Source organism: Hermetia illucens, chromosome 2, assembly GCF_905115235.1.
Source record: "Hermetia illucens chromosome 2, iHerIll2.2.curated.20191125, whole genome shotgun sequence".
Taxonomy (NCBI): domain Eukaryota; kingdom Metazoa; phylum Arthropoda; class Insecta; order Diptera; family Stratiomyidae; genus Hermetia; species Hermetia illucens.
The window spans coordinates 96,851,380-96,878,453 of record NC_051850.1 but is presented as its reverse complement, the minus strand read 5'-3'; the positions used below and the strand labels follow the sequence as shown (position 1 = coordinate 96,878,453).

The window sequence follows — 27,074 nt, the reverse complement described above, 5'->3', positions numbered from 1 at the left end:
GAAGGCCTGTATAGCCTTCTATGCCTGTAAGAGAACCTTTGCCAAGAAATGGGGTCTCCAGCCGAGGATGGTTCTCTGGATGTACACCGCTGTAGTGCGTCCGATCCTGACGTACGGATCTATTGTATGGTGGCAGGCTTTGAAGAAGAAATACAATAGAACGAAGCTTAATAGGATTCAAAGAACCGCGTGTGCAGGTGCTACGGGGGCTCTGCAGTCTTGCCCGGCAGATGCTCTCAATGTACTCCTGCATCTCCTCCCTCTTGACCTCCACATCAAATATGTTGCAGCGTGCAGTGCCGTAAGACTGCGTGAGTCCGGATGCTGGGCAGCGAAGTCCTACGGCCACAGCAACATTCTAGATGAAATACCTCGAGAAATCTGGGCATCCCCCACGGACTATGTCACACGCAAGCTGAACTTCACAAGAAACTTTGCTGTGGACCTTCCAACCAGGGCAAAGTGGAAGACCGGCGGCGTGTTGCAAGACTATGACACGGTATTCTTTACGGACGGATCAAAGATGGCCTATGGAGTCGGCGCGGGGGTTTTCTCGAATACACACGGTGTATCCAAGTCGTATGGTCTCCCAGGTTTCGCCAGTGTATTCCAGGCGGAAGTACTGGCGATATTGGAAGTCTGTCGATGGCTGGAGCGTGATTCGAGTCCCAAGCGTAACATAGCCATTCTGACCGACAGCCAAGCGGCCATCAAGGCCTTGTACTCAACGACGACATCTTCCCGGTTGGTGGGGCAGTGCAGAGACACGCTCAACCATCTGGGCGGCACGCTCAAGATCACTCTCCTCTGGGTTCCCGGGCATAGGAACATAGAAGGGAATGAGCGGGCTGACGGATTGGCCAGGCAAGGCTCTGCTCTTGGCAGTCCCTCGGGGAACACAGTCGGTGTTCCGCTGGCGGCTGTCGGGGGCCGAGTCTACTCGCACTACCTAGCAGCCGCGGGCCTGAGATGGCAAAGGCTTACAAGCTGTGCCAAATCAAGGAGAATTTGGCCCGCTTATAACATAGCCCGATCACGAGAGCTCCTGTGCCAGACGCGTGCAAATGCATTCAAGATTACGGCGGTCTGCACGGGGCACTGGCCCATAGGGGACCATGCCGCTAGGCTCGGCTTACCCTACAACTCGCATTGCCGAAGCTGCGGAGAAGGAAGGGAAACCCTCATGCACTTTCTCTGCGATTGCCCGGCTCTGGCTCGAGTCAGGCTGCGGACACTGGGTAAACCATTCTTTGGGGACCTCAGTGAGATTTCTAGTTACAGGGTCGGAGAGCTGCTTTCCTTCGTGAATGCTACGGGCTGGCTCTGAAGATCCGAGCCAGCTGGACTCTGCTTCCCTGTTCCTATAACAACAGTCACGGTCTTAGGAGTTTGTGGCATCAAAACGGCGCACCAAAGCGCTAATTGGGCTCCTCGGAGCGGCCACTGATACCTACCTACCCTACCCTTCGTCCTTTTTGACCGACATTGTGCATCTATGATTCTTTACCCATAATCGATATACAAAAAATAAGAAATCATCGTCATCGAATGCACCTATAACACATAATTTGACTCTACGGAACGTATTGTAAAGCCAAATAGAATTCCTAGACCCTTGAAAATATTTCCATTTTAAGATTTATAATATAATAATTTTTTATATAATTCTTGGATGAAGTTAAGCCAATAAAACAAAATCCTTAAAATACATAACGTAATAATATGCATGATGAGTCTGAGGACATACTTTCCTATTAACCAGTGTCACATACATGGTGTGTTTTCTTATAGGTGCGCTCCAAATCTTCTAAGATTCAATGCAAAACAGAGTCAGACAAATAATTGCCCAGTATGGCACGGTCTGCACCCAGCGAGATCTGCTAAGTTTAGAAGCTCGCCTGCCCAGATCAACCAACCGCTTATTCCCCTCCATATTTTTGCCCATGAACCCACAATAGGCAGATTTTTGAGCGAATTGCACTGACTGAAGTTGTTCCTTGCAATGACTCTAGATTAGAAAATTTTACCACCGACGATTGGACAAACAATCAAAACAGATATATGCAAAAGCGTCTTTGACGATGACCACGAAATTTTCCTGTTGAAATGGTATCGGGCCAGAGTACTTATGACACATGGTGCCCATTACGTTCCACGTGTTGCTACATATAATAGCATAGAAAGAACACTAGGATGGAAGGCCAAATTTCAAAATTTTGGAAAATGAAATGATTCGATTGATAAGGAGAAATGTGGCACCCCCAATAACAACGCTATTCTTATATAGAAATTAATCGATGCCTTCGTTGTTCTACTCATAGGAAGGGTCACACTTGCTTTCGTTGTCAACATGTTTTACGGAAAATAAGGAAGATCTTCTAACCAACGCACATGAAGAACGCCGCCGATAATATGTGGGAGGCACTTCCTCTCCAATTGGCACATTCACTCACCTAAAATAAAACATGTTCTCATTAAAAATTTACCCAAGGTGCTTGGCCTTGGGTAATTAAAGTTATTGCATTCTGAAAACAAAATATCGATGGCGACACAACAGTGTTGAAAAGTTTAGTCGATATTTTACTAAGGTTCGAAAAAATATGATAAAGTCTTTTAGTTGAATCTTGCTAGAATTAGGATATTTCGAAGAAGCAAATAAGGATTTTATGGCTAAAAGTTGATCCCAAGTTTCTTAAATACTAGAAACGTTCCATATTGGGCTAAGGCTAGGTTATAGCTTAGAACTCACAAAAGTCCGAAGTTCTGAAACGTAGATTTTAATTAGGGGTACACCTTTATGATAGCCGTAAAGTGCAATCAGTGCCCACAATCACCACCGAACCTCCTATGAAAGGGTAGATGGTGAAATATTTCGTACGTTCATTCGAAAAGGAAGCAAATAACTCTGTTTATTTCTAGGAACATTCCTAAATCTTGAATAGATTACTGACGTTTGACTGCGATCACTTCTGGTATCTTACTAGCTCGCGAATCTTACAGAATCTCAACAAATTGCCAAGCCAATATGCCCATCTAGAGCACTTCTTGCCACGTCTTTTATCAAAACAAAATATCACATTTGCAGGTAAAAAACATTTGAATTGGTAACCAAGTTCCGATCTTAGTGCCGTAGTCACGCGAATGTAGTATCTCCGAAATCGAATCACAGCTCATGCCAGATAAAACTGTATATACCCCCTCACGAATGATAACAAACTGTGTCTTAGCCTTATTTGTTCCCGTTTCCCTTCACTTGACTGATGCAAATTTACCCGTTGAAGAAATCACGGTCGCCCTCACACTCTTGCACAATCACTTCGCACACACATCTGGTAAAAATAAACCCACACACAGCCGCAACGGGCAAGTATTGAATGCGGAGCACGCTCGTACCTAGTAAATAAACTGTACATAGCTCAGCTTATTGATAGCTTTCATCTACTTAGCCAACGTATACCTACCAAGGCGAAAAAGTTTGTATGGCAATCCTCCAAACTTGCGCCGTTTGTTTGATGATTCTGGTGCGTCATAGTTGAATTTTCCTACATTTAGTAAACAATAAACACCACATTTTCATTTCTCCATTCAATTTACTATTTGCGATTCGACTTTTTAATTCCTTGCTGTGCTGTTCGCAGCCTTTTACCGTATGACGTTACTTCATTCTACTTGCCACCGGAGGAAAGACGAGAGCCAGCAATTATTTCGGCAGATAATTTTGCTAGTGTAACGTATAACCCAATTTCCCCCGAAAACACTGAAAACTATTTAAATTGAATCACTTTTGTTAAACTCTTTTTCACGCAGAGAAACCGAACCGAATGGAGCGCGACAAGGTACACCAACACATGCTCACTGCACACGAAAAGCCATGGGCGAAGAGAAATCACAAAACGCACACTGTCAATTTACGCGTGCCGACCAGTTACACACACTCCCCAGCGGATCACGTCTTCCTTCCACTCGCCTCTCTCTTCCTCCTTAACTCCTATCTCCTTCGATTTCTTGTGTTTTTGCTTCTGACCAACAATGATCTTTGATATGTGAATTGCGATGAAAATACTTTCTTCTGCGAATCTCCCGCAATTCCGAAAACTGTCCTCCGTTCCTCACGGCGTTCGACGTGCCGGCCTTTCTCGATTGCTAATTACTTTCCACGGAATCGAACAGCAACCGTGAACGCTTCCGACGAGTTCTGCGCGACAGACTCGATCCGAACTTTGCGACACGACCAAAACCAGGATCGAACCAAAAACCGAAAATCTGGCCCCGCAGTCGCAGTCAATGTCCCTTTCATTCTTTTTTCATGATGCCAATTTTTCGGAATATTCCCTCATTTCCTTGCACTTGGGCCAATATTTTCCTCTCCTGCGGACAAGGCAGGAACGACTGCCGAATAACGAGAGCTGACGAAGTGCCACGAAGGTGGCTGCAAAAACGATTAACTAGAACCCGAACGAATGCAGAGGAAATCGTATATTCCGAGTTTGTCCGGTCTGAACGCGTTTTCTTCACAGATCGGGTCCTGCGAAGTGTCTCTACATCTTGTTGGAACAAATCCTTCACTTTTCAAATTTTTTAGAAAGCACTATCGCGGAAACCGAGCAAATATTGGAAAGTTACAGCGACGACAGGTCTCAACGGTGTTATGTTGGCGACTATGAGCAAAATGGCGGCGTAGAATTGAAGTCACTCACAGGAGAAGCCCAAAGTAAAATGCTAAAATACACCACTACTGCCAACTTTTCTGCCTGTCCACGTACCCACACTCTCAACCGTCTCCTATCACACTCGACTCTCTCCTTCACTCGACGGCAAACAGAGCTAGACAGCAACACTCACGAGAAATCCCCGATTCTACAGATATTTTGTGCGACAAATTGGTTGTTCTCGAATTATGTTAGCTAAGATTATTCATAATTTGCCACAAAAGTCACCGGAATCTGGATTCTAGTCGATTTACGCACAAGCCCGCTGCATATAACTTGCCCTTGTACTCATTCTCGCGACCGGTGGATCTTCGACATAGGAAATTTTCCGTCTCTTCCTAGCGTTCGTAACCCGCCGCCGTGAACCCACGTATTACCAGATGAGAATTTCCTCGAAGCCGTGATTTACCTTGAACGTTTCAACAATGTTTCTGGGCATTTCTAACACGATTTTGCTACCCAAGGAAAATTACCCATCGCTCACATTAGTAAGGAAACACTTAATTTTATTCTGCAGACGAATACTCGACCCAGCGAAGAAACTGTTCACAAAACCGAACCGATCGAAGAACACCTTTTACTTTGAGTCTACCAGACCCACACAGACGCGAAATTGATATCCGTCCGTCGATGGAATACGGCGGCAACAAGGTTCCGGCACTCGCTCTTCTGCCCCCTAATTTCCTATATTAACTTCTTAACGTTTTCCCATTCCCATTTACGCTTTTTCCTTCGCTCTGTGCCTCCTATTGCTTTCTCTCTACACTAGCGCACGCACGAAAAAGTCCACCGACCAACACATACACTCGGTCGCGATTCCAAAACCCACACTACATTCTGTCTTTCCTCGTCATGGCGGCCTTAGCGCAAGTTACTTTTCGCTCTGTCATCCACAGAATTTCCACGAAAAACGTAAGTAGTTTAAGCGAAATTTTATTTAGTAATTTCCGCGAATTCCGCGTTTTCACGACTCTTCACATTCCGCACACCTACAACGCGGTTCCCTAACAAAAGATGGAAAATTTTCACTGAACTTCGCGTGTTCCGTGTGTCAAAAATTGACGGCAGCTGCATGCGTGTGGGTGATTGTAAAAATGTGGCACTCACACTAGGGCGACCACCACCGCTCAACAAAACATCTCGAACGCACAATTCGATCGAATTCGACGGGAACGTAGGACTAGTGCACGTCGCGTGAATTTAACTCACTTTTAGCGTAAGCAAGGTACTAACAGCGTTTCGTTACTTTCGCACTCGTTGAAAATAGGTTACGAAAGGCGTGACGAGACCCGTGAGCACCAGTCCAGTGCACAATAGCAACAAACATCAGTACAAGACTCCGCCGAACAGATTCAAGAAGGCAACGGCGGTCGCATCGGCTGCGACGACAGCAGGGAGGAGAATTGACTCTGTGGCAGCTTCACTGGCCTCGAAAGGGTGTGTACAGCTAGAGGAGTCGGAACGAACTGGCGTTGTACATAAGCGCCTGGTGTACCCTTCACCAATACCATGGCACGGGCGCTGGCGTTGTGTGGGTGTGTGCGACGGCCGTCGACACTGATCTAATCTGCGGTTGAATCGGGAAGGCACACAGTTCGCCTGATCAAATACTCACATTCTGACCTGCTGGCGACGGGCATAGTTTCGCCGCCTCGCTTTGCGCCTTCCACCTTGCCGAGAGTGCGTTTGTGTTAATGAACGCGCGTGAGGAGAGCATATGGAGGCCCTAGCTGGATGGCGACTGGGTATATTTTTCCGCTTTTTAGTTCTGAACCTACTTTAAGTCATCATGAAAGTGGTGCCACATTGCCACACAACTCGACCTGTTTTTACCACAATTTCAAAATGGAATGCAACCGGGTTCGAGATAAATCCACAAAAATGGGATGTCCTCCTTAAATTTTCGGGATTGTTCCTGTACAGCTCCATTCTTGCAGTTGGAGTTTTTAGTTGGGTTTCCTGCTATCCCACAATTCGGTTGCTCCTTGATTTCTCTGTCGACAATTTTACCTGATTCGGCCTTGATCCAACCTTGTTATTGTATTTGCTCCACCGTTGAGCAATTCGAATTGCTGCGCAACCGATTAACAGAAATGTCCCTTGCACTTCTCATAAACTCAACTTATCGAGCGTCTTCATCTTCTAACAATCCAAAACCAGGAACTTGCTTACATGCGGGGGAGCAAATCGTGCTTTATCATTTCTCGAAGAAAGTTGAGTCGGATATGGCCACACTGGAGCATCTGTGTTTATACTCGGCTACAGTATATGTTAACCGAATGACTGCAACCATATTGAGTAAGAGACTCTGGGTTTCTCTCCGGTGTTCACTGAATTTCTCCACTTGAATGACAGCAAGTCCATGTAAATAAGAAAGCCCTAAAAATGTCGCCCGCACACAACTGAAACGCGCGAACTGTCAGTCCACAATTTGATTTGCGACTAAATTTCCCCTTCGAGCACCACCACAACGGCAGTCTGCTGTGAGCAATTGAGCATTGGGTTTCTGTTGCCAATTGCAAATATGCGGCGCGCGATAAAAAGGAAATTTATCGATTTTAAGTTTCCCGATTTTTTTCATATTCCGCATGCAATGTTCGTCGACAGCATTTCAGTCTGGCGAAAATAAGGATATTCCATTCAGATTTTAGGTACACCAGGAAGGCCGTGTTTACTTCGCTACTCGTTCCGATGATTCTGCATGTCAGTATACTTTATTTAGCCGTTATTTTTAGATTTTGTTTATGCAAAGTACACAATGCGCAGCAAGTGCAACTTCTTAATGTCGTATTTTTAGATTCCTGCGATCACAGAACCCTTACGAGCCACCAGAAAATGTCGCATCGCAAGTAAAGGAAATTTTCAACCAACATCAAGTTCCGGCTGACGGGAAAGTCGAGCTAAGTTCGCTAGAAAAGAAATACGCGATTTTAAAGGCATGTTCTTGCAATTTCAACCATAGCGTACCAAACTCGCAGATCCATGAAATGAAAACTTTTGGTAAAGATTTCCAAATCCACTTAAACTTGATCTCATGAATTCTTTCTAGATAACATTGTCCAGTTTTATGAAACACCTGTTGCCATTACCACGCCGTTGGAGGCATTGCGAGAAGCACAGCTTCCGGAGAACTTGCACATTCAGCATGATTATGTTCGCTTCCATCCCGAGACAGATACAATGTTTGGTGGTAAAACTGCGTTCCCGAAGAGCTCGACATTGGTGACTGGTCTGAAATATCGAAACAAATATCCGGGTCACGTCGCTAAACAGTCGTGGCCATAGCCAAAACCACTTGCAATGTGGAATATAGGAATTAGCTTAATGCAATAAAGTTAAAATGATATTGTAAAAAATCTTTTACTTGTCCAAGGTAATCTCATCCTTAAGCTTCAGTCAATCATGTATTTCTCTTAATTATTTAGTCTTCGAGGTTATAGGCAGTTTTTCAACTCCTCTTTTAGAACAGAAATTCGATTTATGAGGAAAACAGTTTGAAGAAAAAATTAGCCAAGTGGATCTCATCATCAAACATTTTTCACTGCATACAAAGCTTGCACAATTTCTAACATGCCTTTTTAAGGTTTTGTGTGAAACAAAACCTTATTAGAATCGAGACGGTGTCTGTCTGTCCGTCTGTCCGTCTGTCTGTCTGTCTGTCTGTCTGTCACACTCGATTTATTCGGAAACGACCGGACCGATTGTCACGAAAATTGGTGAGAGTATGTAATCTGGTGATCCCTTTACATGCAGTAAGTGGCGCCATCTTATGTCAAGTTTAAGGGGGGCTCCCCATACATGTGAATGGAGGGTGCAAATTTTTTTTTCACAGAATGTAGCCATGTAGGGTATCAAATGAAAGGTCTCAATTAGTACTTTTCGAATCTGGTTCAATATTTGATATTAGATGAAAAGTAGGGGAGTGAGGGTTCAAAATATGACCCCCAAAAAGTGTAACAGGTCTCGTTCTCAGAACCTATCTAACCGAAAAATCTGAAAAAAATCACAGTGGTGCATCTCTACGAAATCTAGGCCTCAAAATATATCCGGTTCCGATATCTGCACAAATAAAGTTAATAATAGTATATTTCCACATTTTAGAAATTTACCCGGCACCCCCCTTATGTTCATCCTAGGAGTACAAAATTTGGCATGCGTATAATGAAGAACATAATGCACAGTTTGGTCAAGTTTGAAGAAAATCCAATTATTATTAACAAAGTTATAGGGGGTGAAACTTTACAATTTTTTGTGAATTTCGTGCACTCTACAACCTGCATGACGTCATCATCACATATCAACTCGTCAATACCACAACGAAATGAGTTCTTACGGATTGGGTCGCAGACAATTATTTTGTTTTAGTTTTTTAGTTATTTGTCAACCAGACATGTGTAGGTATATAATATATGCGTGCTAATGAACTTTGCGGGTAGTGCCTAATTAAGTTAGATATAAGACGTAAATCGGAAATATGGGTACGATAAATTTAGATACGTGCATATCTGTGTACAGTAGGTAATAGGCAGTTTGTTTGTTTAGGGTGAGCGTGATATCTATGGCTGTAATATGTACGTATGTCTCGTAGTTTGGAAAAATATGAAGGATTATGTTGGATTTGTAGCTAAGTATATACGGACAGAAAAATGTGCGTTGAAGTTTCTCACATAAGATGAACACAAAACCTTTATACCCGAAGCGCGAGCTTCCGGTATTCCGACTTGTTTCATTTTCAGCTACGAATATCGCAAGTTGATCTTGTAAATAAGTAGCCGCGGACAAGCAGAACGTTTGCCTTTGTGTTCGTTCCCCCTTACCGATTCTTCCCTTTCAGGGGGAGTAAACCTCCTTAACAAATCCGTAATCCGGGGTGAAGGAATCGACGCGCCTATCTGATGAATTGCAGTGACGTTACACTGTATTTCAGCGGTTCTCCTCCAAATACCTTCCCTACCTTTGGAGGTAACCATGGGACAACATTGGGGCTCTGTTGCAGGGTTGACTGCCTCCCCAGCACTCGTGGGAACAAAATTGGGGAAAATATTTCAAATTCTTTTGATGGGACCCTAGAGACACGAAGACAGTACCCAACACGGTTAAGAGTCGCTCAACAACATCAGAGCGGCTCTTCGCCCTTGGATTTTTTGACGGTTATGCCGTCAACCACCAGGGACGTATGGTTTGGACGAACCAACTTAACGAATTTATCGTCCGCGCCTATTACCGTCTCACAGATTTGAAACGGAATCCATCAGGGTACAAACATCGACTCCATGACGCGTTCATAACCTGCTTTCCGGAACTAAGTCATGTTCCGGAACAGAACGTTGTCAATCAATACCGGGTGATAGTGAATAACAACCGAGTTGCCTTACCAACTAGGCAACAAATCTTCCAAGAGATTTCACTTGAGCTCGGTCTGGAGTCATCAAATTACCGGACTAGCCAAAGAAGTAACAAAAGTACTCCACCCGTAAGGCATTCCATGAATCCAGTAGTCAGGAGAAGCTTAGTAACTGGGGATGTCGACCCAATTTATAATGAGGCTTTGACTGCATTTTAGGTCGCATTCACAGAATATGCTGAGATTCTCCCAGACGCTAGACCAAAGATCCCAAAACTGAAGTTTACTTCAGCAACTACTAAAATCATTGCTGCCGCTGATAGAATTTTGGCTAATCGTTTGGCTAGCGAGATTACTGCTACAGAGGTTCACAGCCTGATCTACGTTGCAGCTGCCACGGTTATTCGTCTCCATAATCAACATCTTAGAGCGAATAACAGAGGTATGCGCAGAGTCGAAAAGTTGAGAAAGGAGATTGGTCGTATCACGCAAGCACTCCTTGAAAATCCATCACCAAGAGTGCACAGATGCGTTGCGAACATCATTGAAAACTACCATCTGTCCAATGATATGCCAATCGAAGAAATCCTCGAGGTGCTGAAGCAGAAACTTGCGGTATGCTCCAATCGCATCCGTAGGTATCAAAAAAGCTTTCAGCGAAGGACAGGCAACACCTTGTTCTTCCAGAACAAACGACGATACTACAAAAATCTCACCAACTCAGGTAGGGAAAGTAACTCCCGATCTGTATCAGGCAGAAAACTTCTGGAGAAGTGTTTGGAGCGAATCCAGCCGTTGCAATTTAGAAGCAGCGTGGCTCCCACACCTTATGTGTTTATGCGAGGCCTTCCCCGAAATGACTATGCCTGACGTAACTGAAGTCGACGTAGAAACAGCTCTTGACAGTGAAAGCAGGTAACTGGAAGGCGCCAGAAGTTGACAAGATTCACAACTTCTGGCTGAAGCGTTTCAAGAGCACTCACAGGATATTGGCAAATCAATTTTATCAGATGATTGCCGATCCTGATTTAGTTGCCACAATTTTTCACCAAGGGGATAACTTTCCTCATCCCCAAGGAACAGGGAACATTTGGATGTTCATAATTTGATAGCTGAGGAGCAAAAAGGATGCGCAAAAGGATTCCGAGGCTGCAAAGAACAGCTTATAATCGATACGGTCGCTGTAAATTAGGCTGTCCATCAGAAACGAAATATCTCGACAGCCTACATCGATTATAAATCAGCCTTTGACTCCATATCACATTTGTGGTTACTACAAGTGTTACGCTTGTATAAAATCAACCCGAATGTCATTCTTCTTCTGAGAACAGTAATGAAGAATTGGTTCACGAAGCTATCGGTATCCTCACAAACGTCAGGAGAGATACCAATCAGGCATGGCATTTTCCAAGGCGACTCTCTAAGCCCACAGTGGTTTTGTTTGGCTTTGAATCCACTATCCCATCTTTCGCATGAAAGCAAATATGGGTTCCAAGTCAAGCATGGCATATTGTCGAAATGTACATTAAGTCATTTGATGTATGATAACATCAAATTGTATGCAAAGACGAGAACCAACTTCGCTCCTTGCTGGACATCACCATTCAGTTTAGCAGGGATATCGGCATGCAGCTGGGTTTGGAAAAATGTCGCATAAAAACAATAGTTCGGGGAAAACACGCCGACAACGAAGGATACAGCCAAAATAACATCCGAATTGAGGGTATGGATTCGGACGACGTCTACAAATACCTCGGCATATTGCAGGCAACAACACCCGCTGTGGCAATAATCAAATCTTAGTTGCTGGGGGAATTTGAACGGCGTCTGGATCTTGTCCTTAAAACTGAGCTGCCGAAAAATTGAGGATCAATATCCTACGTCATCAGGGAGGAAGGGGGGTACTTGATTTAAAAACGTTGCACAACAATCAAGTGCATTCTCTTCGTGAGTTTTGTTATGAAAAACAATTCTCAAGCCAAATACATCAGGCTATCGTCATGGCAGATAATAAACTATCTCCTTTGAACTTGAGAAGCAGAGAATAGGATCCCATGGCGAATGTTACTCCAGTCCAACAGAAGATCGACATGCGGATAGAGAGGAGGTCATATCAAAAATTTGTTGTTGTCAGGCATTGACTTCGAAGCTTCTAGCAAATGGTTGACTAATGGTGTACTTTTCTATGAGACCGAAACATTCCTCACTTCAATTCAGGGCTTCGCTCCCAACAAAAAATTATAAACGGTACATGCTTCACGACCCCTCCATCACCAGCTCCAGTTGTAGGAGAAGACCATCCGGCACATAACATCTGCGTGTAGGATGTTGAACAGTACCGAGATTCTCCATCAAAACCTTGCGTTGAAGTATAACTTAGTGGCAGCCTACCATCCTTATTATAAGTATACTCCGTAGAGAATCTTGGAAAGTGATCGGGTCAAACTACTGTGGGATCACACTATCGCCACTGACCACAGTGTTAATCATAACAGACCCGATCTAGTTCTGCTTCTGAAGGAAGAGCGAGCGTGCTTCATAATCGATGTAGCCGTACCGTTGGACCGGAACACTGTTGAAAAACAGCACGAAAAAATCCGGAACTACGACGGTTTCACTCTTGATCCGCACTGTCTTCGATATAAGATCCATGTCTCTGTAGTGTAGAACCTCCGCGTCATTGGCTGAAGTGTTTGCGACAATCGGGATGTAGCAATATATTTTCGCATGGTCGCAAACACTTTGCGTTAAAACGCATCATCGTTGTGATGCGGGCCGTCGAATGTTGCCATCAGCCCATCCTTAGGTTGGTCGCCCCTCGGTCCGGTTGGGCGGGAAGAGGGTCCGTGGGCTTTTTTAACTATGTACATATATATGGAATTAGTTTAAATTCAAAATCACGAAAACGGTTTCATCGGCGCGGACAACGTGACGTCACATTGGTAGAGTTTTCATTAGCTGGCATCGAACAACCGATTTTTGGGGAGTTTCATTGAAAAAACAAAACAATTAAAGTAAGATCAGTTGAGCATAAAATATGCATCTCAAGTCCGATAAATTGACGGAGTCGAGATAGTGATTAGTTCAACAGAATTATTTCTTCCCAGAGACATTTGTAGGTAGGTAGGGTAGGTCTATGTTGCTGTTCGGCGGAGCCCATTTAGCACTGTGATAGGTAATTTTGATGCAACAAACTCCTAAGACCGTGACCGTTGTCATGAGAGCAACAAGGCAGAGTCCAGATGGCTGAGATTTTCAGAAGCACCCGGTAGTATTCACGGAAAGCAGCTCTCCCACCTTGCAGCTAGAGATCTCCCTGAGGTCCTCAAATAATGGTTTACCTAGTGTCCGCAGCCACCCTGCCCCACCTCCCTGGAGGATGTCGCTGTTATGTCCAGGGCCTTGATGGTCGCTTTGCTGGCTAGGTTACGCTTGGGGCTCGGATCATGCCCCAGCCATGAGCATATAGTTGTGTTTTTAATTAAGAATACATTTAATTCAATTAAGACATTTTACTTTTTTTATTTTAAATTAATTTCAACTATTAGTTGTATATATAAACGAAATTTAAAGAATCGTAAGAGAGGAGCTCTTCACGAATTCTGACTTCTCGCCCTTATTCAATTATATTTTTCAAAACTTTTTGAAAATCAATTGAACCGCAACGATTAATCCGTGTGCAGTAGTTCCGCTTTTTCAAATCGGTCTCGCGGTAGGTTGCGTCCACTTCCAGTACGTCCAGTATCGCTCCGCCACAGAATTTCGGCCCCAACTGAAACCTAGGAGTTTCAGCGAGAGAACCCGTCGACTGGCGGACGTCAAAACGAACGTGGCGCTCTCGCTTCCTTTGAGTGCCGCCTGCTTTCTGGAAGATAGACTTCAGCCTGTCCAAGGAGATCCTTATGGGTTTGCCACTGACTTCCAGACTGAACGAGTGCTCCCCACGCGCCAGTATCTTATAGGGGGCCTCGTATGTTGGTTGTAGTAGCTTCCGGAGAGCATTAGTCCTCACCAGAACGTGAGTACAAACTTAAAGTTCCCCAAGGTGTAGACCGCCGGCTGCGTATAACAAGATGGCAGAAGTGACTTCATTTTCGCGGACGACTGTACGAAAGCCAAGCAAAATGAAAGGGCGGCTCGTCGCGCGTCATACTGACTGCCTTCAATGTTTGATGCGATCGTTCTAGCATCCCTTTGGACTGCGGCTGGCATGCAGTTGTTCACTGATGTTTGAATCCCAGCAGCTTTTCGAGCTCCGAGAAAAGAGCAGAATCAAATCGCATTCCTTGGTCTGTCATGATGACGGCGGGAACACCATAGCGCGTAATCGCCTCTCCGCAGAGGGTCTTAGCACATGACTGTGCTGCTGTGCCCTTCATAGGCATTGCATCAAGCTACCGCATAAACCGATCAATGATCGTAAGGTCATACTTGTAGCCGTTCGAGCCTCACAAAGGGCCTACATTGTCGGGTTGTGGGCCTAGGGAATACACCTACTTCCTTTGTAGCGTGTCTAGTGACTTTACACCTTTGGCATGCGATGCATTCTCTGATCCAAGATTTCACGTCTTTATTCATGGACGGTTGGAAATACTTGCTAGAGACGAGCCGATTTGTTGTCCGAATACCAAGATGCGTAAGATCGTGCACCGAGCAAAACACTTCCCTACGAAAAACGGCCGGAATATATGGCCTAGGTCTCTTTTTAGAGATCTCGTAGTTGATAGAGGAATATGAGTCGAAGATAGCAAACTCTTTGTACTTGTATTTGGAGTCCGATTGCAGGCTCTGCAGATTTGCGTCGTCCTTACGTGGCTTAGCGATTGCCGAAATGATGTTGATCTCGGAGATCCGGGACAAACCTTCAGTGACTAAGTTGTATTTACGGGACACATGTTGAACATCCAATGCGAACTGGCTGATGAAAGTTAAGTGAAGTTGACGAAGGGATGGTTTTTCGGGCTTTTGTCGTAAGGCAAAAGTCAGAGGTTTATAGTCTGTGAACAAGGTGAACGGCCTGCCTTCAAGGGAATATCGGAAGTATACTCAGATATGCGACTAGTAATTCACGATCATAGGCGTTGTAATTCCGTTGAGCGGGATTCAACTGTTTTGAGAAGGAGCTTTGATTCACCCTTTGGTGAAAAGCAGCGCCTACTGCTATGTCTGAGGCATCGACGAATACGGCCAGAGGGGCATCTTGTTGAGGAAATGCCGAAAGAGTAGCGTCTACTAGCTGTTGCTTGGTGGTTTCAACCGGTTGGTCAGTTTCTGGATACCACACAACCACTCGCGAATCTTTGACTGTAAGTTGAAAAATGAGAACTCGGTTTTTTTCCTTATCCTGTAAATATTTTTATTTTTTCCCCGCATACGATCGTTTCGGAGACCACGTGCCTCCTTCTTTAGTGCTAGTACCTAATTAATTAATCTATCTTAAGGTACCCTTATTTATTGAAAAAAGTTTCAACATTCAATGGGCGCAGGTTGTGGAGATGGTTGTAAATTCGTAGATAATGCTTTAAGTTAAAAACAGGTCCAGTTTGCGTGAAATTGCTTTGTTCAGGAACCGATAAATAATTGACTTCACACGTTTGCGGTTGAGGGGGAAATGTGATACTCGATTGGGGAGATGGCGGCAGCTTCGGAATTGATAGTCCTAAGGCTGCTAAGCTTGTAGCGCAGGTTGCTGTGGTTCCAGAATAGTCGGTAGCGTTGGTCACCTTGCCACCACAGGCGATCTTGTAATTAGCAGCCTTGTTTACGCCGACAGCGAAATGACTGAATGAGGGAACTCCTGGAGGTACTCGATGCGCTAAGGTTTGGTTGAAGGGAGGATGATGACGACATTTGATTGTTGGTTGGTTGTGGAACAATCGATGGTGCTTGCGCGACACCAGTAAAAGAACTTACTGGAGCAAAATATTGAGCTGTAGTTATTTGCTCTGAATGCGAATTGGATCCATACGGTGTGTGGAAACTTGAATTGTTGGTCGTCTGATTTTCTTGGTTCGGCTACTTCGCCGTCGATTCTTGCTGAAGATTCCTCTCGTCAGACGTGCGGTCGAGCTTCTCCTTGATTTCGGAGAATTTGCGGGCGATGTGTCGTTCAAGATCGCTTCAGCTGCGCGGCTTGAAATTCACGTGTTCCTGTGCTACTTCTCCATTCTCAAACAAACTATGAAGTCTAAAGCAAAATTTCTTGTGAAGTTCGGCGTGCGTGTGACGTAGTCTGTGGGAGATGCCAAGAGTTGCCGAGGGACTTAGCCTAGGATGTTACTATAGCGGTAAAGCTTTGCTGTCCAGCATCCGCATTCACGTACTTTGGCAGCACTGCACGCTATAACGTTTTTAATGTGGAGATCTAGGGGGAGGATGTGTAGGAGTACATTGACCATAGCTGAGTACGTCCAGACACCCATCCTCCGCTGGAGACACCATTTCTTTGTAGAGGTCCTCTTTTATGTCCAATCACCAATTTAGCGTCGGATCTAGAATTACACGCAGATACTTTACAGTGGAGGAAAGAACCAATTTTTTCCACTGGCTTGGTGGTGAATAGCATTAGTTCCATTTTGGTAGGACTTATGCCGAGTGCGCATATTGTGGCCTACAGATACGCTTTTCCCTAATACTAATATCACCAAGTCGCCTCCACATAGGCCACCACCCTTAACCAGTTCCTGACCAATATGCGTAAAATTTCGCCATCACTATTAACCAGAGCACTAGAGAGTTGGCGCCACCCTGGTGCGTGACAGCGCTTACAACTCCGGGCCACCTCCGCTCGTCAATCACCCAGGTTGTCGCCGCCAGCATCGGATACACTTAAGCCTAAAAGACCGTTGCATATTGTCCCCAAGGTGTAGAAGACTTCAGTATATCCTGACACGATTTCTTCTAATTCGTCGCACTTTTCTCTAGGTTTGAAGACTTCATATCTTCTACCAAGAATCAGAAGGCATTGCGAAAACTGGATTCAGTTCCCCCGATGGCTTTTCCAATGCTTTGTGCCCCCGTGCCTGGAGTTTCCGTATAGATCTAATCGAATTAGTCTATGAATTGTTCCCATTGCAGTGCTCTGAATAAATAAATCCAAGGGCTGCAGAGCTGAGTAATATATTTAGAGCTGCACCGTATGTCATGCTCATGGTACCGGTTATACACAGACACATAGTTCTTTGCAGTGCGGCTAGTTTACAAAGAAAACTCTTGTTTCACCTTAACCCACCACAATATGGATGCATAAGTGAACATCGGCCTGATGATATCAACGTACATCCACGTTAGTACCTGAGAGTAAGCCCCCATATCGAGGCAAGGTTCGCCTACATAGCCCATAAGTTATGAAAGCTCGTTTCATCTTTACCTCTACATATTTGTTCTAAAGAAGCTTCTTGTCTAGGATAACTCCCAGATATTGCACTTTTTCGGAGAGTTGAAGGGTTTTATCCCTGATTTCTGGAAGGTAAAAACTATTCAGTTTCCTACTTTTTGTAAATAATACCATTGTGGATTTATTTGGATTTATTGAAGTCCAAGCTTGCGGCACCAATTTCAATAAAATCAACGGCGCATTACGTATTCCTACACTCCGTTCCGAACTAGCCCAGCCACGTCATCCGCATATGCATAGTAGCAAGTCAATCAACACACTCCACAGAAGCGCAAATAGCACACTACTTCGGGGAAGTCTTTCGTTGCTTACTTTGTTGGGTAGCGATCAACACAGCTCCATTTAATTAAAGTTTCATCATCCATGCCCTCTGATGGCATCACAGAGCTTAAATGTTCACGGACACCTCTATCTTTGAAATCAAAGAGTGAGGAGCAGACTTACAGGACTTTCCACGCTGGTGAGCGTGTTGGTTTTCATTTAATGGGTGCGACCTTAGCGCCTTCTCACAAACGTAACGCTTAGCCAGTCTTTCTAGACATTTCAACGAAAATGATGTTAAGTTGATTCGTCTGAAATTCTTTGGATTTGATTTGTAATCTTTCTCAAGCTTAGGTATGAAGGCTGCCTTAACGGCATGTAACCGAAAGCAAGACAAGACGAAAAATATTTTTTTTGAAGCAGCTCTAAGTGCTTAATGCCCTCCTTTAGCATCGACGTATAGATACTATAAGAACAGTATAGTAGCTCTCGCCTTTTCATTGGTAACAACCAGTCACACCGTGTTCCAATTCACCTTGCAGTTTTCATTCTTATTGCTTTTACAAGCACCATTCCGGAGACATCTGGTTGATTTCCTGAGTCTTTGCAGTTATCGGGAAAATCAGAACCTATTAAGAGTTCAAGACCACTTGATTCTGTATATGCTACCAGCGTCGACGGAAGACACAAAGAATCATAGGGTAAGTACGCGGAGACAACTATGACGTTTTTCCTCTTGACCGCAACTAGGTCCTGGCAATATACCACATTTGGTGCTGACGTTACCATCATATATATATATATATATATCTTGATCCGCACTGTCTTCAATATAAGATCCATGTCTCTGTAGTGTAGAACCTCCGCGTCATTGACTGAAGTGTTTGCGACAATCGGGATGTAGTAATACATTTTCGCATGGTCGCACACACTTTGCGTTAAAATGCATCATCGCTGTGATGCGGGCCTTTGGATGTTGCCTTCAGCCCATCCTTAGGTTGGTCGCCCCTCGGTCCGGTTGGGCGGGAAGAGGGTCCGTGGGCTTTTTGAACTACATATATGCGTGTCATGGGTTGCGGATAATGACATGACCCACCAGGTCACCTACGAAGCAGAACGTTTTCATTTGTGTTCGTCTTCCCTAACTTATTCTTCCTTTTCTGGGGGAGTAAACCTCCTTAACAAATCCGTAATCCGGAGTGAAGGAATCGACGCGCCTATCGGATGAATTGCAGTGACGTTACACTGTCTTTTAGCAGCTCCCCTGCAAATACCTTCCCTACCTTTGGAGGTAACCATGGGGCATTGCAAGATTGGGGCTCTGTTGCAGGGCTGACTGGTTCCCCATTACTCGAGGGAACAATATTGGGGACTTTTGTTTAAATTCTATAAATGGGATCCCAGGGACACGAAGACAGTACCCAACACGGTTAAGGGCCGCTCAACAATACCAGAGCGGCTCTTCGCGCCTGGATGTTTTGGCGGTTATGCCGTCAACCACCAGGGACGGGAGACCTAGGCGTCGTATTGTTTGGACGAACCAATTCAACGGATTTGGAACGGAATCCAGCAGGGTACAGACACCGACTCAATGACGCGTTCATAACCCGCTTCCCGGAACTAAGTCATGTTCCGGAGCAGAACGTTGTCAATCAATACAGGGTGATAGTGAAAACTAATCAAGTTGCCTTACCAACCAGGGAACAAATTTTCCACGAAGTTTCCCTTGAGCTCGGTCTGAAGTCACCAACTTACCAGACTGAACAAAGGAGTAACACGAATACTCCACCTATAAGGCACTCCATGAACCCAGTAATCAGGAGAAGCCTAGTGACTGGGTATATCGACCCAATTTATAATGAGGATAAAACTAGGTAGCTTTCTCCTACTATAATATATTTTAATAGTTAGCTACTCAGTAGCTTAAGTACTGAGGAAGAAAGTAAGTAGCTCTCGAAATACGTATTTACTAACTATTAAAATATTTTGTAGTAGGAGAAAGCTACCTAGTTTTATTTTTATTTAGAAGAACTACAAGCATCGGAACGATAACTATTTTTATAATGAGGCTTTGACCGCATTCCAGGTCGCATTCACAGAGCAAGCTGAGATTCCTCCAAAATGAGAAATTTTTCTGGCACCTACACCCCACAACCTATATACCATTTTGAAGCTTTGACCGTCTACCAGTAGTAGTGATTACAAATGAAGCTCCTTCTTGCGAAATTCTCAATATCGATACGGTCGGTGTAAAGCAGGCTGTCCATAAAAAACGAAATATCTCGACATCCTACATCGATTATAAATCAGCCTTTGACTCCATATCGCACTCGTGGTTACTACAAGTATTACGCTTGTACAAAATCAACCCGAATATGGTTCTTTTCCTGAGAACAAGGACAGAATTGAAGCACGAAGCTATCGGTATCCTCACAAACATCAGGAGAGATACCAATCAGGCGTGGCATTTTCCAAGGCGACTCTCTAAGCCCATTGTGGTTTCGTTTGGCTTTGAATCCACTATTCCATCTTTTGCATGAAAGCAAATATGGGTTCTAAGTCAAACATGGCATGGCATAGAAATGTACATTAAGCCACTTAATGTACATTAACGACATCAAATTGTATGCCAAAGACGAGAACCAACTTCGCTCCTTGCTGGACATCACCATTCAGTTTAGCAGGGATATCGGCATGCAGCTGGGTTTGGAAAAATGTCGCATAAAAACAATAGTTCGGGGAAAACACACCGACAACGAAGGATACAGCCAAAATAACATCCCAATTGAGGGTATGGATTCGGACGACGTCTACAAATACCTCGGTATATTGCAAGCAACAACACCTGCTGTGGCAATAATCAAATCTAAGTTGCTGGGGGAATTTGAGCGGCGTCTGGATCTTGTACTTAAAACTGAGCTGTACGGGAAAAATAAAATCATGGCAATCAACACCTTTGCCATTCCCGTCCTTCTATACACTTTCGGTGTGATACAGTGGAGTAATACTGATTTATCATAGAATCTGTCAATAGACGGGTAAGGGTAGTTCTTGCAAACAACAACATGCACAATAGAGCTGCCGAAAAATTGAGGATCACTATCCCACGTCATCAGGGAGGAAGGGGGGTACTTGATTTAAAAACGTTGCACTACAATCAAGTGCATTCTCTTTGTGAGTTTTTCTATGAGAAACAATCCTCTAGCCAAATACATCAGGCTACCGTCATGGCAGATAATAATGGGATCCCATGTCGAATGTTACTTCAGTCCAACAGAAGATCGACATGTGGAAAGCGAAACCCATTCACGGAGGTCATATAAAAAATTTGTTGTTGTCAGGCATTGAAATCGAAGCCTCCAACAAATGGTTTACTTTTCTATGAGACCGAAGCATTCCTAACTTCAATTCAGGATGCTTCGCTCCCAACAAAAAAATTATAAACGGTACATTCTTCACGACTCGTCAATCACCAACTCCAGTTGTAGGTTGTGCAACTGTGAAGAGGAGACCATCCAGCACATAACATCTGCGTGCAGGATGTTGAGCAGTACCGAGTACACCAATAGTCGTAACTCCGTCTGCAAGATTCTCCACCTTGCGTTGAAGTATAACTTAGAGGCAACCTACCATCCTTACTATAAGTATACTCCGCAGAGAATCTTGGAAAATGATCGGGTCAAACTACTGTGGGATCACACTATTGCCACTGACCACAGTGTTAATCATAACAGACCCGATCTAGTTCTGCTTCTGAAGGAAGAACGAGCGTACTTTATAATCGATGTAGCCGTAACGTTGGACCGGAACATTGTTGAAAAACAGCACGAAAAATCCGGAACTACGGCTCCTTGGCAGACGATATGAAGCAGACTTGGAGATTACAAAGTCCCAGTAGTAATTTCAGCGACGGGATTAGTCCCGCAGAACTTACATAAAGTGCTGAAAACGCTCGATCTTAGGGCTGGACTATACATGGAGATGCAAAAAGCGGTTATCCTTGCAACCTGTGCTATAGTCCGAAGAGTCCTGTCCGGTAACAATCTGACCTAATGGGCTTCAGTCTTGATCCGCACTGTCTTCGATATAAGATCCATGGCTCTGTAGTGTAGAACCTCCGCGTCATTGGCTGAAGTGTTTGCGACAATCGGGGTGTAGTAATACATTTTCGCATGGTCGCAAACACTTTGCGTTAAAACGCATCATCGCTGTGATGCGGGCCTTTGGATGTTGCCTTCAGCCCATCCTTAGGTTGGTCGCCCCTCGGTCCGGTTGGGCGGGAAGAGGGTCCGTGGGTTTTTTTTAACTATATACCTGTGTGGAGTTGCCAAATTTCGCATCAGGCGCGTCCCTTCGTGCTGATAAGGGAATGCTCGGCGAATGTGTCATGGCCTTGCACATGCACGCATCTGGAGATGTGCGTGTATGGGCATGCTTATGCGCAGGCCGGGTAGGTAGGAAGTAAACGCCCACCCGTGGATAAAAATTGGCTATGGGAAGGATATCCAGAAATAAAACCAAACATGGAGGAGCAGAAGGAGAATGAAGTTACGGTGCAGTGTTTCGGAAACCCAGTACCGGTGGTTTTTGGGAGTGAGCAAGCGGGCTCCCGGCCGTCGATATCCAAGGACCGCAGTGCCTCAGTAGTGGGAACCTTGGCTACTGTGGCATCTAATGTTACAAGCGTACGGGAGGGACTTGAACTAGCTCCAGTGACGAATCCGTTCAGAAGGAACTCGATTCTTTGCAGATCCCCTCCCACATGGGCACAAGCCCCCACGATCGCTACCCCCAGTGGCACGCTGACGTCGAATAACCCGAGCGATGTTTTGGGCAATGATCAGTCTGGAGCTGCCTTTAATGCCCTCGGTAAAAACATCATGGAGCTGTGTGAGTTTATAAAGGAGGGCAGGAACATTCACCAAAATATAAGGGCCATGATAAGAGGCATCCGTTTTGCGTACGGTATGGCCCAGGATGAATGAGTAGGGAGGTCGCCGATTGGAAAAGTGAACCAGGCAACCCAAGTAACGCCGGTTCAAAACACAAAAGGGAGAAACCGGAGAAGAGGCTGAATGACTCAACAGGCCAGCAAACCCCGAAAAGAAAAAAGGACTCAACTCCCAAAAAGGCGGAGTTCATGAAAATTACGTCTGAAGCTGCCAGTGAAAATATTTCAGCGGCTACCTCGAGAAAAGGGATCGAACCTTCAAAGGCGGATGCGGAAGCTTGGAGGAAGGTAGAACCGCGGAAAAGAAATGATCGGAGGAAGATAAGACCGGAGGTGATTATCATTTCCAAACGAGGCGAAGGGTCATACGCCAACATTCTCAGTAAAGTGACCAATTTGGAAGACAATGTCGGCCGCATTAGACAGTCCCAGAAGGGAGATCTTATGGTGGAGCTTAAGAAATCCAAGGATGTAACCGCGGGCAAATTCTTGAGCCAAATCGGAAAAATTTTAGGACAGACATAAGAGCTAGCTGGCCGGAAATCATTATAATCTGCAAAGATATAGATGAAATCACGACGAAGGAGGAGGTTCGCGAAGCGTTGGAGAAGCAGTTCGATCTTGCCGGACTAGAAGAGTCAGCGGTGAAAACGCTAAGGAAAGCCTATGGGGGAACACAAACCGCCATAATCAGCCTACCAGTAGAGAACGCACTCAAACTGTTAGCAGCAGGGAGAGTGAGAATAGGCTGGGTTATGTGTCGCTTTAGGGAACAGGTGGCGTTAAAACGGTACTTTAGATGCCTTGGCTTTGGTCACATTGCAAAGGCATGCATTAGTCCAAATGGCAGGTCAAAGCAATGCAGGAGGTGCGGAGTGGAAGGCCATTCAGCAAGGACTGCGGAGCTGACCCAAATTGTCTACTGTGCAAAGGAAAGGAGGGTGTGGATCATCGGCACATTGCGGGCAGCAGCAGGTGCCCGGAATACAGGAGAGCCCTTAACACAAACCGCAGGTGAGGTTGATACAAATCAACCTCAACCATTGTGAGGCGGCGCGGGATCTACTCTCGCCAACCATCCGCGAGAAAAACATCGACGTGGCCATAATAAGTGAACCGTATCAAAACCACGGTGGTAGCGTTTGGGTCAAAGACCAAAGGGCCAAGCAGCGCTATGGACTTGTGGAGAACAAGCCTTCGAGGAAATAATGGAGCACCCGGAGGAGGGCTTCATCAGAGCGAAGGTGAAGGGCGTCCACATCTACAGCTGCTACGCTCCACATCTACAGCTGCTATGCTCCACTAGAGAGTCCTTGCCGCTCTAGTTTTGGATGCAAGAGGACGTTGGCCGATCATAATAGCAGGCGATTTCAATGCGTGGGATCTTGAATGGGGCAGCCGGATAACTAATGTGAGGGGACGTGTTCTCCTCGAAGCATTCGCGGAGCTAGACGTGGTACTGGCGAATATTGGGTCTTCGTACACTTTCCAGGGAAGGGGCCTGGGGTCTATAGTGGACCTTACATACGTGAGTGCCACTTTAGCCAGTAGAGTCGCTTGGCATGTCAGTGAGGACTATACTCACAGCGACCACCAGGCCATCTGCATAGAGATCAAGGGCGGATCGAGCTCGAAAAAGAGTTTTCGCAGAATGCCGGGTGATATGCTCGGCTGGACAGTGAAAGCTTTCGAGGGAGACACGTTTTCCGCGGTGCTCAAATCCTACATATCCCTGAATGGTACGGCCACCAGCCACCCAAATCACCCGATGGGTGACGGAAGCACGCGATGCTACTATGCCCAGAAGGCGATTGCTCCTCAGTAGGCGACCCAACTACTGGTGGAACAACGAAATCGCAAGTTTGCGAGCCGCATGTTTTCGAGCAAGGAGGCTTTGCCAGAGGCTCAGGAGAGAACCCGGTGGCGACGGTCGAGAGGAGGCACACAAGGAATTGCGTGGCCGCCTAAAGAAAGCCATTCGGAGGAGCAAAAAGAACTGCTTCAAACAGCTGTGTGACCATGCCGACATAAACCCTTGGGGTGAGGCTTACGGAGTGGTGATGAAAAGGCTGCGGAAATTACCCCAGGTGACCTGTCCGGGTTCCCAAATCAGATTGTTACCACTCTGTTCCCTCACCACGAAAATAGGGGAAGGCAAATTTTTGTTCAGCTAAATGACGGCATAATACCGCCTGTAACTGTGGAGGAGCTGCGGAAATATGTGGTAGGTTCGGTGACAACAAGGCCCCAGGTTTGGATGGCATCCCCAACCGAGCTTTGAAACTGGCAGTGAAACTAGGCCCGACCTTTTCGCCAACACCTTCGAGACGCGCCTAAAAGAAGGAATATTCCCTGCCCAGTGGAAAAAGCAAAAGTTGGTGTTGCTTCCGAAGCCTGGCAAGCCACCTGGAAACCCAGCGTCGTATCGTCCTATCTGCCTGTTGGATACAATGGGGAAGATGATGGAGAGAGTCATCTACAACAGACTCCTGCCCATCGTCGAAGCCAGCAATGGTCTGTCGGAACGCCAGTTTGGTTTCCGACGCATCCACTCTACTGTGGACGCAATTAACATGGTGGTAAACCTGGCAAAAGGTCCACTCATTTCTGGCGGCTGCTGTGCCGTGGTGGCGTTGGATGTGAAAAACGCATTCAACTCGGCCAACTGGAATAGAATTAAAGGGGTGTTGGCTGACATTGGTGTCCCCGGAGCGAATTTGGTGGAAAACTATCTCTCAGAGAGGACTGTCTGGTACGAGACGGATGAGGGCCCCAAAGAGTACATTGTCACTGCCGGGATACCACAAGGATCGGTACTTGGTCCCCTGTTGTGGAATATCATGTATAATGGGGTGCTTGCTCTTCCTGTCCCAGCGGGGACTACGATTGTCGGCTTTGCTGATGACCTAGCTGTGGTTGTTGCAGCAAACCCCCAGAAGATGTGGAGGTTTATGCAACGGAAACAATGAGAGCGGTAAAGTCCTGGCTAGAAAAGGCCGGGCTGACCTTGGCGGACGCGAAAACGGAAGCGGTTTTAATAACGAACCGCAGGAAAAATAACACTCTGAAAGTGGAGGTCGGTGGACATACGGTTGTATCAAAGCCGGCTATTAAATACCTGGGGGTAATAATTGACACCAAATTGAGTTTTAGGGAACACCTAGAGTATGCAAGCCAAAAGGCAGCCAGTGCCACCACGGTACTTGAAAAAATGTTGCCCAGTATTGGTGGACCGAAACATTGCCGGAGGTTGGTGCTAGCCGGAGTGGTGCGCTCCATCCTGCTCTACTCGTCGCCTGTGTGGGCAGAGGCGCTTGCAAACTCTCAGAGACGGAAGCAAGTGAACTCGGTTTACCGGCGGATGGCTTTGAGGGTTTGCAGTGCTTTTAGAACCACATCAGATGAGGCAGTATTGGTGGCGGCAGGCATGATCCCTGTTGACATTCTGGCCAAAGACATGAGTATCCTGTACCATGCAAGACGTATGGAAGGGCATGCACAGCGTAGAAATGCGACAAGGTCAGAGTCGCATGATCTCTGGCAACGCAGATGGGACGAGTCTGCGAAAGGTCGGTGGACGCGCAGGCTCATTCCCAACATTAGGGTTTGGCTTGAGAGAAAACATGGGGAGACCAACTACCACATGTCCCAGTTTCTCACGGGACACAGTAGTTGCTACAGGCAGTATCTGCACCGCTTTGGGTTGGATGATTCTCCGAACTGTCTCAGACGCGATGGCATACCGTAGGATCCAGAGCATGTGATGTTTCACTGCCCACGATTTGCAATGGAGAGAAGGAGCTTAAACCTAAGCTGGGCAGGAGCGGGACCCCGGAGAGCTTGGTTGCTGAGATGCTGGAGTCCGAGGAAAAGTGGCTTGCGGTTGGCTCCACAATCATCCAAATGCAGGAGGAGTTGCTGAAGGAACAAAGAAGCAGGAAAGCCGCAAATAGGAGAAGGATGAGTGCCTAAGAGTAAACCTACCCCGCGAAGTAATGCCTTAATGGTGGTCCCGCGGGGCTGGGGCTGGAGAGACCGGGGGTGGTTTTTAGTGGGTGTGAATCCCACACGCGCCCGCTGTAGCGCCAGCGTTCGGGCGGCGGAGCTGCGGTGGACGTGTCTTTCTAAGATTTTCCATCTCCGTGTACGCACAAAAAAAAATATATATATATAAACGAAAAAATTATGCAGAAAAAATATTAGGTGTACATCCATTATTTTACATACTTGTACTCACTCCTGAACTAGGTAAAGACAACAGAAGCAGAAAGATCTTGCTCCATGGGTTGGTCCTGCTAACAAAATTATCAAAACTTAAATAATAGTAATTTATATCAGTAATTGTAGGTTGGCACAATGAATTTTATGTGACGGACTTTCTATGCTCGTTTTTCAATTCGTACATAGTTTAGA

At 45.6% G+C, this 27,074-nt stretch overlaps 2 protein-coding genes across 3 annotated transcripts in view; one reads left to right on the top strand and one right to left on the bottom strand.

Annotated features, from left to right (window-relative positions):
• The window catches only part of LOC119648095 (mediator of RNA polymerase II transcription subunit 13), an 82,838-nt gene extending 77,501 nt beyond the window's left edge, over positions 1-5,337 (bottom strand). For both annotated transcript variants that reach the window (XM_038049593.1, XM_038049594.1), the window contains exon 1: positions 3,462-5,337. In XM_038049593.1, the coding sequence (XP_037905521.1) occupies positions 3,462-3,530 (69 nt within the window). In that variant the 5' untranslated portion in view covers positions 3,531-5,337. The remainder of the gene's footprint in view (positions 1-3,461) is intronic.
• Positions 5,338-5,463: 126 nt separating this feature from the next.
• Positions 5,464-8,065, top strand: LOC119648096 (39S ribosomal protein L50, mitochondrial). The gene is made up of 4 exons (XM_038049595.1): positions 5,464-5,621; positions 5,977-6,146; positions 7,507-7,709; positions 7,759-8,065. The coding sequence occupies exons 1-4, from the start codon at positions 5,562-5,564 to the stop codon at positions 7,992-7,994; spliced, it is 669 nt and encodes a 222-aa protein (XP_037905523.1). The 5' UTR covers positions 5,464-5,561; the 3' UTR covers positions 7,995-8,065.
• Positions 8,066-27,074: the final 19,009 nt, after the last annotated feature.

Bases quoted from the DNA above. Each gene is read 5' to 3' on its own strand.
- LOC119648096 (XM_038049595.1), top strand. From the start codon at position 5,562: ATGGCGGCCTTAGCGCAAGTTACTTTTCGCTCTGTCATCCACAGAATT. The intron at 5,622-5,976 runs GTAAGTAGTTTA...CGTTGAAAATAG, and splicing joins ACAGAATTTCCACGAAAAAC to GTTACGAAAGGCGTGACGAG. The intron at 7,710-7,758 runs GTAAAGATTTCC...AATTCTTTCTAG, and splicing joins CCATGAAATGAAAACTTTTG to ATAACATTGTCCAGTTTTAT.